The 15,621-nt window shown below is 60.1% G+C and overlaps 2 protein-coding genes across 2 annotated transcripts in view; both read right to left on the bottom strand.

Moving 5' to 3' along the window:
- Nucleotides 1-1,061: 1,061 nt before the first annotated feature.
- On the bottom strand, nucleotides 1,062-12,808 carry NACA (nascent polypeptide associated complex subunit alpha). Its single transcript, XM_041472670.1, has 8 exons — nucleotides 12,657-12,808; nucleotides 12,210-12,281; nucleotides 2,457-2,542; nucleotides 2,262-2,339; nucleotides 1,865-2,011; nucleotides 1,603-1,731; nucleotides 1,278-1,400; nucleotides 1,062-1,190 (listed from the first exon to the last, which is right to left on the bottom strand). Exons 2-8 carry the CDS (start codon nucleotides 12,277-12,279, stop codon nucleotides 1,176-1,178), a joined length of 648 nt encoding a protein of 215 aa, XP_041328604.1. The 5' UTR covers nucleotides 12,280-12,281; nucleotides 12,657-12,808; the 3' UTR covers nucleotides 1,062-1,175.
- Nucleotides 12,809-13,065: 257 nt separating this feature from the next.
- Nucleotides 13,066-15,621, bottom strand: part of PRIM1 (DNA primase subunit 1) — a 15,523-nt gene continuing 12,967 nt past the window's right edge. Inside the window, exons 9-10 of the mRNA XM_041472689.1 lie at nucleotides 14,925-15,066; nucleotides 13,066-13,234 (exon numbers count right to left, since the gene is read on the bottom strand). Of these exons, the coding sequence (XP_041328623.1) occupies nucleotides 13,215-13,234; nucleotides 14,925-15,066 (162 nt within the window). The 3' untranslated portion in view covers nucleotides 13,066-13,214. The remainder of the gene's footprint in view (nucleotides 13,235-14,924; nucleotides 15,067-15,621) is intronic.

The raw sequence follows: 15,621 nt of genomic DNA, 5'->3' as shown, positions 1-15,621 counted from the left end.
TCCTGACCCTGCTCTCCCCTCAGGGAGCTGAGGGGTGAAAATTCCCCTCTGAGCCTCCTTTTCTGCAGGCAGCTCCAAAGCCTGAGCACCTTTTATTCCTGCTGATGTCCACCCTGCCCCTCTCCTGGAGGAATTTGGGGCTGTTCCTTCTCCTCCTGCTGTTCCTGGGAGCAGATCCCGACCCTGCTCTCCCATCAAGGAGCTGTGGGGTGAAAAGGTCCCTCCTGAGGCTCCTTCCCTCCAGGCTGAGCCCTTCCCCAGCTCCCTCAGGGCTGCTCCAGCCCCTTCTCCTGCTGCTCCAGCCCTTCCCCAGCTCTGGCCACGCTCCAGCCCCTCGATGTCTCTGTGGCCAGGAGGGCCCAGGGCTGGAGCCGGCACTGGAGGGGCCCCAGCAGTGCCAGCCCAGGGGGACAATCGCTGTCCCCATGGCTGGGACAGCCCAGGTGCCATCCTGGCCACAGCTGGGCTCTGTCCAGCTGCACCCCAGGGCCTTTCCCAGCTTTCCAGCCCCTCTCCCCAGCCTGGAGTGTTCCATGGGGTTGGTGGTGTCTTGTTGACCCATTGGCCTCAGCCCATCCTGGCCAGCTGGCTCCACAGCTTCCTGCCCTCCAGCAGATCAACATCCCACCCAAACTGCTGCCATCCACAAACCAAGGTGCCCTCGATGCCAGATCATGGATAAAGACGTCACACAGGGCTGTCTGTCCCTGATGTGGCACATGTCCATCCACCACCTGGGTACAGCCCAGCTCCCCCAGCCAGGTGTGAACCCCAAGGAGCTCACCTGCCCTGAGGCTTTACTGGAGCCTTTCCCTCACCCCTGATCCCCATCCCTGCTGCAGGGCAGTGAGGAGCCCCCCTGAAGGGAACCCTGAGGGGATGAAGGGGTGACTCTGAGCTGACCTGGGCTCGTGTCCAGCCAGGCTTTGGGACAGGAAGGAAAGGAGGGAACGGGCAGGTGGCGTTCCAGGACGGGCTATCAGCACCGGGATCTTCCCGGGAGGAAGGCTCCACCCTGGGGCCATGAAGGGCGAGCAGCAAAGCACCACGGAGCAGAGATATTCACCAACAATAAGCCACAACTTTATTAACCGATAGAAATAGTACAAATTTTAAATTTAGACGTATTTTACTCTTCTCTCTGAAACACCAAAAAAGGCTCCTCCCTCCGGCGGCTACATCGTCAGTTCCTGTGGGGAGAAAGGGAGTCAGGAGCCAGCCCAGAGCCAGCAGCCCCCCCCAGGGACCCCCCAAAGCTGCTGCACCCCAGCACTCACCATTATCGCGTTTACAATGTCGTTACTGTTGTTCTTGAGGGCTCGCACGGCCTTCGCCCGCGACACGTTCGCCTGCGACATCACCAGCTCGATGTCTTTCACCTCCACGCCGGTTTCGTCAACCTGGAGGAGAAACAGAGCCCAGGATTGGTGCCAGTTCCAAGCCTGGCACGGGCTGGGATTGGACTGGAAGCCAGGAGGCCAGGCCTGCACTGGCAACACGGCCAGGGTAGGACTCTGTGCTCTCCCTTTGCATGGAAGAAGGAGAGGAATTTATGGATGAACCCAAAGCACGGCCCCACTGAGAGGCTGGGGAAGGCCTTACCTCCTCTTCCTCACTCTCCTCCTGCACGGTGGGGGTCTGTGTGTTTTCCTGGATGTTGGAAACAGGTTCTCCTTGCACTTTGAACTTTTCGGCAGCTGCCAGCTGAGCCTGCTGGGACAGGTCTTCGATCTGCAGGAGGGAAGGGAAGGGAAGGAGCAGTGAGGCCAGTCCTGGGCAGTGCCAGCACGCTCCCTGGCAGGAGCCACACGGTGCACAGGTGACAGGAAGGAACCCTGCCCTGCTGGCACCAGGGTGGGCTCACCTTGGCCTCGCCAAAGACGATGTAGGTGTCTGACGCCGGGCTCTTGTACACGTCTGGCTTTGTGATGACAAAGAGGATGTTCTTGGATTTCCGGATGGTGACTCTGGTGACTCCTGTCACCTGGCGAAGGCCCAGCTTGGACATTGCCTGAAAAACACCAGGGAAAGGTCAGTGAGGCAAGAAGAGCTCTGGGGCCAGCCCAGATGTGCCAACTCCTCTCTCCAAAATCCCAGATCCCACATTTGCTGCATGGATACACACGGAAATGTGCATCTGCTGCCACAGAGCAGCACTCCCGGGCTGCCAGCTGCAGGGAACACTCCAATCCAGGCCTGGTGAGATCCCCAGCGTGACTCGGAGCCCTGGGGCTGCTCACCAGGGACAGGAGCAGCCTCACCTTGCGAGCTTTCTTCTCGCTCCGGCTCTGTTTTGCTTTGCTGACGGGTTCTTCATCTATTTCGGCTGCTGCCGCGAGCTGCAGGGAGGGAAAACCAGAGGGATCCGTGACAATGCTGGGTGACACCACAGGGACTCCTGACAATGCTGGGTGACACCACAGGGACTCTGATCCACCGTGTGCCACCTGCCCTACCTGTGCCTGCTGCGTCGTGGCCTGTGTGGAGTCCTGCTCTTCGAGCTCTGGTACGGATTCATCGCTGTCAGACTCTGTGCCAGACCCTGCAGAGACACACACCCCTCACTCTTCCCACCTCAGGTAGATCCAGGGCACACTGGGTTGCTGCTGGTTCCCAGTGAAGCCACCAGTCAGCCCAGTTAGGTGGTGGCTGGAGCATTCCTTGCACTCTGAATGCCAGCAGCAGGGTGGCACAAGTGGGTCCTCAGCCTTGCCATGGTGGGAGCCAGGTGCCAGAGCCCCACAGGTGCCCACCCGGAGGCTCTGGAATGAATCCTGAGGTAGCTCCAGCCTGTGGCACCAGCTCGAGGAGGAGGTGGGTGGCATTCCCAGGGTGCTGAGGTGGCAGCAGCCCAGTGTGACAGGACCATTCTGGACTCCTCTCAAACCCAGAGCTGGCACACGGCACCGAGCCCCCACTCACTCAGCCCCCAGGGCTGCTGCACACCCGTGGCTTCACCACAGGGATGATCTGGGATAACCCCAAACCCCCCTCAGGGGACAGCACCTCTGGGTGCCCAGAGGGCCACCAACTGCAGCTGGTCACAGCACTGACCACACCAGCTATTGAAGCAGAGCTAGGTGTCCCCACCCTCACCTGGAGGTGACCCTGATGCTCCCGTGCAGCCATTACCTGGATTCAGTCCTCTGTATCCACAGCACACAGGAGCCCTGGCAAACCTCTCTGCAGGTGTCAGGGTGTGCCAACACTTCAGGCATAGCGTGGAGACAACCCAGTTTGGCACCAACACTTGCCCACATCCCCCGCCAGCCGGCCACCACACACAGCAGGGCCGGGCACGTGGCATCTCCTCCGTGTGAAGCCAGCTCATCTCGCAGTGCCCATGCCACAAACCACAAAAAAACCACAAAAAAACCACACCGTGCTCCGTGCCCGAGCACACGCGTTAGTGACCGCCGGCACCGTGCCGAGCCCCGTCCCTCCCCGTGCTGCCCGGTTCACCGGGGCCCCGGGCGCGGTTAGTACCCCGTGGGCAGCCAGTGACACTCCATGCACACGGCAGGATGCAAATACCCTTGTCATTCTTGAGGACGGGCTGCGGTGCCAGGGGGGTTGGGACCCCCGTGGCAGGGGACAGCTCCAGCAGCACGGGTGGCTCGGGGGGGAGCAGAGGTGGCAGGTCCTCGTCGTCAGCGCCGGGCGCGGCTTTCGAGGGGGGGCGAGTGGCTGGTTTGGCCACCTTGTTATTGGGGAGGGGCTGCTGCTGCTTTTTCGCAGGGGTTGGGGGTTTTGGGGGGGCACCAGAAATGCCCGTGGCTGGGGCAGGAGCTGGGGTTGTGGCTGGAGCTGCTGTGGCTTTGACAGGGCTTTTTGGGGGTGCCTTGGCATCAGCAGGGGTGGCTGGAGGAGGAGTGGCTTTGACAGGGCTCTTTGGGGGTGCCTTGGCCTCAGCAGGGCTTTTTGAGGCTCCTTTGGCTGCAGCAGGAGCTGCTGGAGCTGGAGTGGCTTTGGCAGGGCTCTTTGGGGGTGTTTTTGCAGCTGGAGGGGCACTGGGAGCTGGGGTGGCTGTAGCAGGACTCTTGGGAGGCACTTGGGCAGGAGCCGGAGGTGTTTTGGCCTCAGCAGGGGTGGCTGGAGCTGGGGTGGCTTTGGCAGGGCTCTTTGGGGGTGTTTTGGCCTCAGGAGAGGGTGGGGTGGCTTTGGCAGGGCTCTTTGGGGGTGTTTTGGCCTCAGGAGAGGCTGGGGTGGCTTTGTCAGGGCTCTTTGGGGGTGTCTTAGCCTCAGGAGAGGGTGGGGTGGTTTTGGCAGGGCTCTTTGGGGGTGTTTTGGCCTCAGGAGAGGCTGGGGTGGCTTTGGCAGGGCTCTTTGGGGGTGTTTTGGCTGCTGGAGGAGCAGCTGGAGCTGGGGTGGCTGTAATGGGGCTTTCTGGGGGTGCTTTGGCCTCAGCAGGGGCAGCTTTGTCAGGGCTCTTTGGGGGTGTTTTGGCCTCAGCAGGGGTTGGGGTGGCTTTGTCAGGGCTCTTTGGGGGTGCCTTGGCCTCAGCAGGGGCAGCTGAAGGTGCTGGAGCCACAGGAGTAGAGGAGGCAGTGATGGGGCTGCCTTTGGGAGACTTTTTGGCTGCTCCAGGGGAAGCTGGAGCTGGGCTGGCTTTGGGGGTGCAGCTGGAGCTGGTGGAGCTGCAGGAGCTGGGGTGGCAGGGGATGGGGTGGCAGCACCAGGGCTCTTGGGGGCACTTTTGGCTGCAGGTGGGGTGGCTGGAGGTGGGGTGGGAGGAGTTGGAGGGGCAGCTGAGGCAGCAACAGAGCCCTTGGCAGCATCTTTGGCTGAGGGAGGGGCAGCTGGAGAGGGTGGAGCTGCAGTGGCTGGTGTGACAGGGGCACAGGGGACAGTGGCTGAACTCGGGGGAGCTGGTTTGGCCACAGGAGGGGTGGCCACAGGTGCCACTGGTGGTGTGACAGGGGCACAGGGGACAGTGACCGGGCTCCCAGGAGCTGCTTTGCCTGCAGGAGGGGCAGCTGGAGCTGCCACGGGTGGTGAGACAGGGACAGCAGGAGATGTCTTAGCCACAGGAGGGATGGCCAGAGGTGCCATGGGTGGTGTGACAGGGACAGAGGGGGCAGCTGGGGCAGTAACTGGGCTCCCAGGAGCTGGTTTGGTAGCAGGAGGGGCAGCTGGAGCTGCCATGGGTGGTGTGACAGGGGCAGCAGCTGGACTTGGAGGAGCTGCTTTGGCTGCAGGAGGGGTGGCTGGAGCTGCCATGGCCAGAGTGACAGGGGGACAGCTGGCAGAGGGGACAGCAGGCACAGGAGCTGCTGCTGGGAGCACAGGGCTCGCTGGAGACCCTGGGACAGAGATGGCAGCTCCCAGTGCAGGTGTGGACAGGGCAGGAAGCACTGCAGCTCCTGCTGCCTGAGGGGCTGGGCTCCCAGGGGGGGTCCTTGTCACCGAGGGAGGGACAGGATGTCCCACAGCTGGGGGACAGGCCTTGGAAACAGAAGGAGCAACTGGGAGCAGTGGTGAGACTGGGGCACCAGGGGCTGGGCCAGCAGCAGGATGCCCAGGGGACATCCCAGCTGCCAGCAGAGGGATAGGGGGTGACAAGGGAGCTTTGGGGGCAGCCAGGAAGACAGGGGGAGAGATGGCACCCACCAGGGTTGGAGCTGGGGCTCGGGGAGAGGCTGGAACAGCAGGAGTTCCAGGAGACACTGTGGGAAGTGGGGGTGATCCTGGACTCTGGGGGGACACTGCCACCGTGGGAGCAGGCAGCAAGGTGGGGGGCACTGGTGGGGGAGATGCCAGAAGGGGACGGGATGGGGGAGGCAGGAGAGGGGCTGGGGCTGCTCCAGAGGAAGGGAAAGGAGCTGGGGCTGCTCCAGAGGCAGGGAGAGGGGCTGGGGCTGCTCCAGAGGAAGGGAAAGGAGCTGGGGCTGCTCCAGAGGCAGGGGGAGGGGCTGGGGCTGCTCCAGAGGAAGGGAAAGGAGCTGGGGCTGCGGCTGCTCCAGAGGCAGGGAGAGGGGCTGGGGCTGCTCCCACAGAGGCTGCAGCAGGAGCAGTTTTCATGGGAGAGGTGAGAGCAGCTGGGAGAGAACTGGGGCTCGCTGGGGGGACAAGAGGGGCCACTGTCACTGCAGCAGAAGCAGCAGCCAGGCCAGGTGACACTGGAGCTGGGAATCCTGGGGACACTGGGCTAACTGGGGCAGGCCCTGGAGATCCTGGGGCTGCAAAACCCACGGGGGCCTGCGGAGCTGGAGGAGGGGCAGCGGTGACTGGGCCCAGCAGAGGTGGGGCAGGGGGCTGGAGGGGCATGGAGAACACGGGGATGGCTGCAGCTGGGACCACGGGGGGGGACATGGGGCCTGGGGGGCCTGGCAGAGCCGGGGCAGTGCTGGGCAGCTGTGCCTGGGCAGATGGAGATGGAGTCAGAGGTGGGGAATGAGCAGCATGAAGAACAGCTAAAGGAGAGAAACAGAGTGAGCCATGAGAGGAGGGAAGGAGACACAGGGAGGGGGCATGAGGCCAGCCCTGGCATTCCTCTGGCCTCTGTGCCTGGCTTCTGGCCCAGCAGGCACTGCCAGGGTCAGCACGGAGCAGGATGTTCATCCCCTTCTGGAACACAATTTTCCTGAGAGCCCTGAATGGCAGGAGGCACTCCCTGAACCACCAGGAAGCCCCAGCAGGCCAGGGATGCAGGGATCCAGCTCTGCCCTACCAAAGGGGCTGTCACAACTCCTGTGGAGCCCCAAAAGTCTGTCAGGACACCCAGGGCTTCTCACGAGCCTGGGGTCACCCCCTGAGCTGCAGGGAGCAAGGGGGAACAAACACCCACCCAAGAAGAGGAAGGGAAAGTCAAATAAAACCCACAGGCATGTGGAATTATTCCTGGAGTGCCCTGGGAGCCCCCTCCCTCCAGCTGTGGGTGACATGGGCAGATGCCCTGAGGGCACAACGACATGGGGGTGGTGGGGCCAGGCCCCCCAGTTCCCCCCAGTTCCCTTGGAGCTGTTAGGGTTAATGGAATGCAACCCCCAGAATGGCACACGCTGGTTAATGTGGCACACGAGGGGTTACAGGAGTACCTGGAGCAGGGATGGGAGCAGCAACGGGGGCAGCTGGAGCTGAACAGGGAGAACAACAGTTCATTAAAGCAAGTCCCACTGACCAGGAGCAGCTTCCAGCTCCCCAGCCCGGTCCAAGAGAGCCTGGAGAGAGCCTGGAGAGAGCCTGAGCCAGCCCAACTCCAGCTGCTGAGCCAAGGGCACTGCTCAGGCCACAGGCCATGCCAGGGCTGAGCTTCCAGCTCCTGAGCCAGAGCTGAGAGCCTCGAGAGAGCTCTGGAGAGAGCCCTGGAGAGACATTCCCAATGCCAACCAACAATCAAAGGGCACTGTTTAGGGAAGAGGCCATGAGAGGGTTCAGCTTCCAGCTCCTGAGCCAGAGCTGAGAGCCTCGAGAGAGCTCTGGAGAGAGCCCTGGAGAGACATTCCCAAAGAATTTCCCAATGCCAACCAATAATCAAAGGGCCCTGTTTAGGGAATAGGCCATGAGAGGGTTCAGCTCCCAGCTCCTGAGAGCCTGGAGAGACATTCCCAAAGAATTTCCCAATGCCAACCAATAATCAAAGGGCCCTGTTTAGGGAATAGGCCATGAGAGGGTTCAGCTCCCAGCTCCTGAGAGCCTGGAGAGACATTCCCAAAGAATTTCCCAATGCCAACCAATAATCAAAGGGCACTGTTTAGGGAAGAGGCCATGCCAGGGCTGAGCTTCCAGTTCCTGACCAGAGCTGAGAGCCTGGAGAGACATTCCCAATGAATTTCCCAATGCCAACCAATAATCAAAGGGCACTGTTTAGGGAATAGGCCATGAGAGGGTTCAGCTCCCAGCTCCTGAGAGCCTGCAGAGAGCCCTGACATTCCCAGTGATATTCCCAATTAAATTCCCAATGCCAACCAGCAATCAACCAGCAATCTTTCCACTTAGGGAAGAGTCCATGCCAGGGCTGAGCTTCCAGCCCCTGACCAGAGCTGAGAGCCTGGAGAGAGCTCTGGAGAGACATTCCCAATGAAATTCCCAGTGCCAACCAGCAATCAAGGGGCACCATTTAGTGAACAGACCATGAGAGGGTTCAGCTTCTAGCTCCTGAGAGAGCCTGCAGAGAGCCCTGACATTCCCAGTGATATTCCCAATGAAATTCCCAATGCCAACCAGCAACCAAAGGGCACCATTTAGTGAAGAGGCCATGCCAGGGCTGAGCTTCCAGTTCCTGACCAGAGCTGAGAGCCTGGAGAGACATTCCCAATGAATTTCCCAATGCCAACCAATAATCAAAGGGCACTGTTTAGGGAACAGGCCATGAGAGGGTTCAGCTCCCAGCTCCTGAGAGCCTGGAGAAAGCCGTGGAGAAACATTCCCAAAGAAATTCCAACCAGCAACCAAAGGGCACCATTTAGGGAAGAGGCCATGCCAGGGCTGAACTTCCAGCTCCTGACCAGAGCTGAGAGCCTGGAGAGAGCCTGGAGAGACATTCCCAATGCCAACCAGCAATCAAGGGGCACCATTCAGTGAACAGGCCATGAGAGGGTTCAGCTCCCAGCTCCTGAAGGCTGCAGAGCCCTGACATTCCCAGTGTCACTCCCAGCGGAGATCCAGGGCAGGGAAGAGCCCAGCAGAGCCGGGCAGGGCAGTGCTGGTCCAACCAGCAGAACCAGCCCGGGCACGGTGCCGCCCTGGGGAGCTGCAGGGCCCGGAGCCAGCCCCATTCCATGGATCCTGTCCCTCCCAGGGGCTGTGTCCCTGTCCCACCCTGGGATCAGGCGTGTCCTGGTCCTGCTGCCACCCACGGAAGGCAGGGAACCACATCCCTGTCCCTGCCCCAGGAATGGGGTCCTGAAAAGCGCTGCTAATGCCCCATTTTACCCCAAACCACGGCTCTGTGGGAAGGATGGGAGCTGGACAGCAGTGCCAGCGGGTGCCAGGACATTTCCTGCTCCAAGGAACGTCCTGGTGCCTCCCAAAGGAGCAGCAAGTGCTGCCAAGGGCACGGAACAGGCCGTGCAGAGCAACCCCTTCCAGAACAATCCTTTATCCCTGCTCTCCCTGTTCCTTCTGAGCACATTCCTGATCAACACAATCATTCCTGCTTCTCCCCCACAGCCCCACCTTTCTTTGGGTCCTTCTCAAACATCCCAAGCTAAGGGATTCCCCAAAACCAGGGGATTTCTGCCCAAAACCCCTCTGGATCAGCGTGCACCAGCCTCACATCTCCAGGGTTTTTCCAGAGACTTCCAAGGAAGGAGATGGAAATCCAAGGAGCTGCCTGAGGAATCCCACGAGCAGCAGAATTTTGGGAGCTGTCAGTTGAGAGGGACAGGAGAGCCATTCCAGGGAAAGGGCCCCAAAGAGGAATTCCAGCTACGCCGGGAGGGATAAGGAGCTCAGCAGCTCCTGGGAATCATCGGTGCAGCTGTCACAGCAACAGCCATCACTCAGCTCCCTCCTTGTGTCCCCTCTCTGTCACCAAGCCTCAGTGGGGGGTCCCCAATGGGACAGTGCCCACATCCTGAGAGAGACCCCCAAATCCAAGCGGGCAGATCCCAAAAATTCAGTGAGAGACCCCCAAATCCAAGCGGGCAGATCCCAAAAATTCAGTGAGAGACCCCCAAATCCAAGCGGGCAGATCCCAAAAATTCAGTGAGAGACCCCCAAATCCAAGCGGGCAGATCCCAAAAATTCAGTGAGAGACCCCCAAATCCAACATTCCCAATGAATTTCCCAATGCCAACCAATAATCAAAGGGCACTGTTTAGGGAACAGGCCATGAGAGGGTTCAGCTCCCAGCTCCTGAGAGCCTGGAGAAAGCCGTGGAGAAACATTCCCAAAGAAATTCCAACCAGCAACCAAAGGGCACCATTTAGGGAAGAGGCCATGCCAGGGCTGAACTTCCAGCTCCTGACCAGAGCTGAGAGGCTGGAGAGAGCCTGGAGAGACATTCCCAATGCCAACCAGCAATCAAGGGGCACCATTCAGTGAACAGGCCATGAGAGGGTTCAGCTCCCAGCTCCTGAAGGCTGCAGAGCCCTGACATTCCCAGTGTCACTCCCAGCGGAGATCCAGGGCAGGGAAGAGCCCAGCAGAGCCGGGCAGGGCAGTGCTGGTCCAACCAGCAGAACCAGCCCGGGCACGGTGCCGCCCTGGGGAGCTGCAGGGCCCGGAGCCAGCCCCATTCCATGGATCCTGTCCCTCCCAGGGGCTGTGTCCCTGTCCCACCCTGGGATCAGGCGTGTCCTGGTCCTGCTGCCACCCACGGAATGCAGGGAATGACATCCCTGTCCCTGCCCCAGGAATGGGGTCCTGAAAAGCACTGCTAATGCCCCATTTTACCCCAAACCACGGCTCTGTGGGAAGGATGGGAGCTGGACAGCAGTGCCAGCGGGTGCCAGGACATTTCCTGCTCCAAGGAACGTCCTGGTGCCTCCCAAAGGAGCAGCAAGTGCTGCCAAGGGCACGGAACAGGCCGTGCAGAGCAACCCCTTCCAGAACAATCCTTTATCCCTGCTCTCCCTGTTCCTTCTGAGCACATTCCTGATCAACACAATCATTCCTGCTTCTCCCCCACAGCCCCACCTTTCTTTGGGTCCTTCTCAAACATCCCAAGCTAAGGGATTCCCCAAAACCAGGGGATTTCTGCCCAAAACCCCTCTGGATCAGCGTGCACCAGCCTCACATCTCCAGGGTTTTTCCAGAGACTTCCAAGGAAGGAGATGGAAATCCAAGGAGCTGCCTGAGGAATCCCACGAGCAGCAGAATTTTGGGAGCTGTCAGTTGAGAGGGACAGGAGAGCCATTCCAGGGAAAGGGCCCCAAAGAGGAATTCCAGCTACGCCGGGAGGGATAAGGAGCTCAGCAGCTCCTGGGAATCATCGGTGCAGCTGTCACAGCAACAGCCATCACTCAGCTCCCTCCTTGTGTCCCCTCTCTGTCACCAAGCCTCAGTGGGGGGTCCCCAATGGGACAGTGCCCACATCCTGTGAGAGACCCCCAAATCCAAGCGGGCAGATCCCAAAAATTCAGTGAGAGACCCCCAAATGCAATGGGGCAAACCCCCAAAATTCAGTGAGAGACCCCCAAATCCAGTGGGGCAAACCCCCAAAATTCAGTGAGAGACCCCCAAATCCAACAGGGCAGATTCCAAAAATTCAGTGACAGACTCCCAAATCCAACAAGACAGATGTCCAAAATTCAATGAAAGACCCCCAAATTCAATGGGACAGACCCCCAAATCCAGAGGGATACACCCCCAAATCCAAAGGGACAAATCCCCAAAATTCAATGAAATATCTCAAATCCAAAGGGGAGACCCCCCAAAATTCAGTGAGAGACCCCCAAGTTTAATGGGGCAGACCCTCAAGTCCAGCAGGACAGGACCCCAAATCCAAGGGGACAGGATCCCAAATCCCACAGGACAGGACCCCAAATCCAAGGGGACAGGATCCCAAATCCCACAGGACAGGACCCCAAATCCAGTGGGACAGGATCCCAAATCCAAGGGGATAGGCCCCCAAGTTCAGTGGCACACGTCCCCAAATCCCATAGGACAAGATCCCAAATGACACCAAATCCAAGGCGACAGGTCCCCAAATCCCACAGGACACGTCCCCAAATCCAGTGGGACAGGATCCCAAATCCAACGACACAGGACCCCAAATCCAGTGGGACAGGATCCCAAATCCAGTGGGACAGGATCCCAAATCCAAGGGGACAGGATCACAAATCCAACGACACAGGTCCCCAAATCCAACGACACAGGTCCCCAAATCCAGTGGGACAGGCCCCCAAGTTCAGTGGCACACGTCCCCAAATCCCACAGGACAGGAACCCAAATCCAATGGGACAGGACCCCAAAACCCACAGGACAAGACCCCCAACCCAACACCCCGACCTGGCCACGGCCGCTGCCCTCCCCTCCCACCCAAACCGAGCTCGGAGCCACCCCCGGTCCCGGTCCCGGGACTTTGGGACACGACGAGTCCTCGCTCCGCTGTCTCCGGTCCCGTTCTCCGCGGGAACCACAGAACCGGCCCGGTTTGTTTGGCCACACCGAGACCACGGAACGGACACCCCAAAACCCCCGCGGGGGACGTGACAAGACTCAAACCGGGGTCACACAACCCCCGCCGCCACCGGCTCCCGGCCCGGTGAGGGAATCCCGGGAATCACCCCCAAAACCGCCCCGGAGCACCCCCCGGGCCTCACCTGTCTCCGCCTGCGGCTGCGGCAGCTCCTGCTCCGTGGCCGGGACGGTTTCTGTGGCTTCGCCGGGCATTTCTACGGGAATGGACAAACCGACAGGCCCGGGCTCGCCGGGGCTCCGGGACAGCCCGGGGGCCACCGCCGGTAACTCGTCCTGCCCACCCCGCTGGGACACCGCGCGCCTCCCACTACCGGGAGGATCTACCGACACAGCTCGGCCGTACGGCACAGGCAGAGCCCGATCCCGCTCCCGGTCCCGGGCCTAGGCCGCCTCCTCCCCCCCCTCCGCCGGTGCGCGGGGCCGCCCCCTCTGCCCTGCCCGGCGCGCCCACGACCCCATCGATGGCCTCAACCGGGTCCTCCCGGCCACCCGCTCATCCCGCTAGCGGTGAGCGGCGCTCTGAGCGGCGGATGGCGGTGGATGGCGGCGGATGGCGGCGCGGGACTCACTGTGCGGGGAGCGGGGCCCAAGATGGCGGCGGAAAGAGACCGAGAGGGCAGCGCGACTTCCGGGAGCGCGGGACTTCCGGGGCAGGGGGAGAAGCCGGCAACACGGTCCGGCCCGGCCCCCGCGGCCGCGCTCCGGCGTTCCGGGCTCTGCTCGGGCCCCACCGTGGGAGCGGGGAGACCCCGGGGGGGGATGGGGTCCCGGGGAGGCGGGGGGTCCAGGCAGGGTTAGGGGGTCCAGGCACGATTAGGGGGTCAGGACAGGGTTTTAGGGGGTCAGGCAGGGGGTCCAGGCAGGATTAGGGGGTCCAGGCATGGTTGGGGGTCAGGTCCAGGCATGGTTGGGGGCAGCGACCCCACACTGCAGAGCAGGGACCCCCCCCACCCTCCTCAGCAGCCCCCAGCACAAAGCTGAGCAGAAACATTTAATGGTTTTTGTGTAGAAAACAGTACAAAAGGTACAAAAACGGGGGGCCCGAGGGGTTTGGCTGCCCCATGGGACCCCCCAGGGCCAGGGGAGGTGACAGTGACAGCACAGGAGACACTGGCAGTGCCAAGGGCTCAGAAATCTCCTTGGAGATCTGCAAAAAAAGGAGAAATGGGGAGGTTTTGTGAAGGTTTTTACAGAAAAAATAAATGTCACAGCAACAGCCATCGCTCAGCTCCTTCCTCGTGTCCCTGCCTGTCACCTCGTGGTCCCAGGTCTGATGGGACAGACCCCAAATCCAAAGGGACAGACCCCAAAATTCTGTGAGAGACCCCCAAACCCAATGGGAGACCCCAAATCCAATGGGACAGACACCCAAAATTCAATTAAAGACCCCCAAATCCTACAGGGCAGACCCCAAACCCAATGAGAGACCCCCAAATCCAATGGGAGACCCCAAATCCAGAGGGACAGAACCCAAATCCAATGGGACAGACACCCAAAATTCAATTAAAGACCCCCAAATCCTACAGGGCAGACCCCAAACCCAATGAGAGACCCCCAAATCCAATGGGAGACCCCCAATCCAGAGGGACAGAACCCAAATCCAATGGGACAGGCCCCTAGATCCCACAGGGCAGACCCCCAAAATTCAATTAAAGACCCCCAAATCCAGCAGGACAGACCCCCAAAATTCTGTGAGAGACCCCCAAATCTAATGGGAGGCCCCCAAATCCAATGGGACAGACCCCTAGATCCCACAGGGCAGACCCCCAAAATTCAGTGAGAGACCCCTAAATCCAATGGGACAGACCCCTAGATCCCACAGGGCAGACCCCCAAAATTCAGTGAGAGACCCCTAAATCCAATGGGACAGACCCCTAGATCCCACAGGGCAGACCCCCAAAATTCAGTGAGAGACCCCTAAATCCAATGGGACAGACCCCTAGATCCCACAGGGCAGACCCCCAAAATTCAGTGAGAGACCCCTAAATCCAATGGGACAGACCCCTAGATCCCACAGGGCAGACCCCCAAAATTCAATTAAAGACCCCCAAATCCTACAGGGCAGACCCCAAACCCAACGAGAGACCCCCAAATCCAACAAGGCAGACCCCAAACCCAACAAGAGACCCCTAAATCCAATGGGACAGACCCCAAATCCAAAGTGACAGCCCCCAAAATTCAATTAAAGACCCCCAAATCCTACAGGGCAGACCCCAAACCCAACGAGAGACCCCCAAATCCAACAAGGCAGACCCCAAACCCAACAAGAGACCCCTAAATCCAATGGGACAGACCCCTAGATCCCACAGGGCAGACCCCCAAAATTCAATGAGAAACCCCCAAAATCCAAAGGGACAGATCTCAAACCCAATGAGAAACCCCCAAATCTAGCGGGGCAGACCCCCAAAATTCAGTGAGAGACCCCCAAATCCAAAGGGACAGACCCCAAATCCAACAGGGCAGACCCCAAATCCAACGAGAAACCTCCAAATCCAGTGGGGCAGACCCCAAATCCAATGGGACAGACCCCAGAATTCAGTGAGAGACCCCCAAATCCAATGGGACAGACCCCAAATCCAGCAGGGCAGACCCCAAAATTCAGTGAGAGACCCCCAAATCCAATGGGACAGACCCCAAATCCAGCAGGGCAGACCTCCAAAATTCAATTAAAGACCCCCAAATCCAACGGGACAGACCCCAAATCCTACAGGGCAGACCCCAAATCCAACGAGAGGCCCCCAAATCCAGCAAGGGCAGACCCCACATCCCACAGGAGACCCCCAAACCCGCTGCCAGAGGCAGGAGGCCCCTCCTGGGGGGCTTTTTGGGGTCCCCACCGCTGCGGCGGATGCGCTCTCCCCGCCGGGCGCTCTCCATGCCCTCCACAAACTGCTCCAGCAGCCGCACGTACGGGGCCAGGCTCGTCCTGCGGTAGTCTGGGGGTGTGGGGAGCGGCTGCTGGGACCCCAAAACCCCAACCCCGACCCCAAAACCCCATCCCTGAGCCCCAAACACCCCCAAAACCCCATCCCTGACCCCAAAACCACAACCCTGAGCCCCAAACCCTGACCCCAAAACCCCATCCCTGACCCCAAAACCCCAACCCTGAGCCCCAAACACCCCCAAAACACCATCCCTGACCCCAAAACCCTATCCCTGACCCCCAAAACACCCTCCCCGACCCCAAAACCACAACCTTGACACCCAATCCCGAACCCTAACCCCCAAAACCACAGCCCTGACCCCAAAACCACAACCCTGAACTCCAAACCCCATCCCCGATCCCCAAAACCTTGTCCCCGACACCAAAACCCCAACCTTGACACCCAATCCCCAGCCCTAACCCCCAAAACCACAGCTCCGACCCCAAAACCCCATCCCTGACCCCCAAAACCCCATCCCCGACCCCAAAACCCCAACCTTGATCCTCAATCCCCGACCCTAACCTCCAAAACTCCAACCTTGACCCCCAAATGCCATCTCTGACCCCAAACCCCATCCCTGAGCCCCAAAACCCCATCCCCGATCCCAAAC

The sequence above is a fragment of the Pyrgilauda ruficollis genome, unplaced genomic scaffold (genome assembly GCF_017590135.1).
Source record: "Pyrgilauda ruficollis isolate IOZ18807 unplaced genomic scaffold, ASM1759013v1 scaffold296, whole genome shotgun sequence".
Classification (NCBI taxonomy): Eukaryota; Metazoa; Chordata; class Aves; order Passeriformes; family Passeridae; genus Pyrgilauda; species Pyrgilauda ruficollis.
The sequence above is the reverse complement of the archived record's forward strand: the minus strand, read 5'-3'. Positions and strand labels throughout refer to the sequence as shown.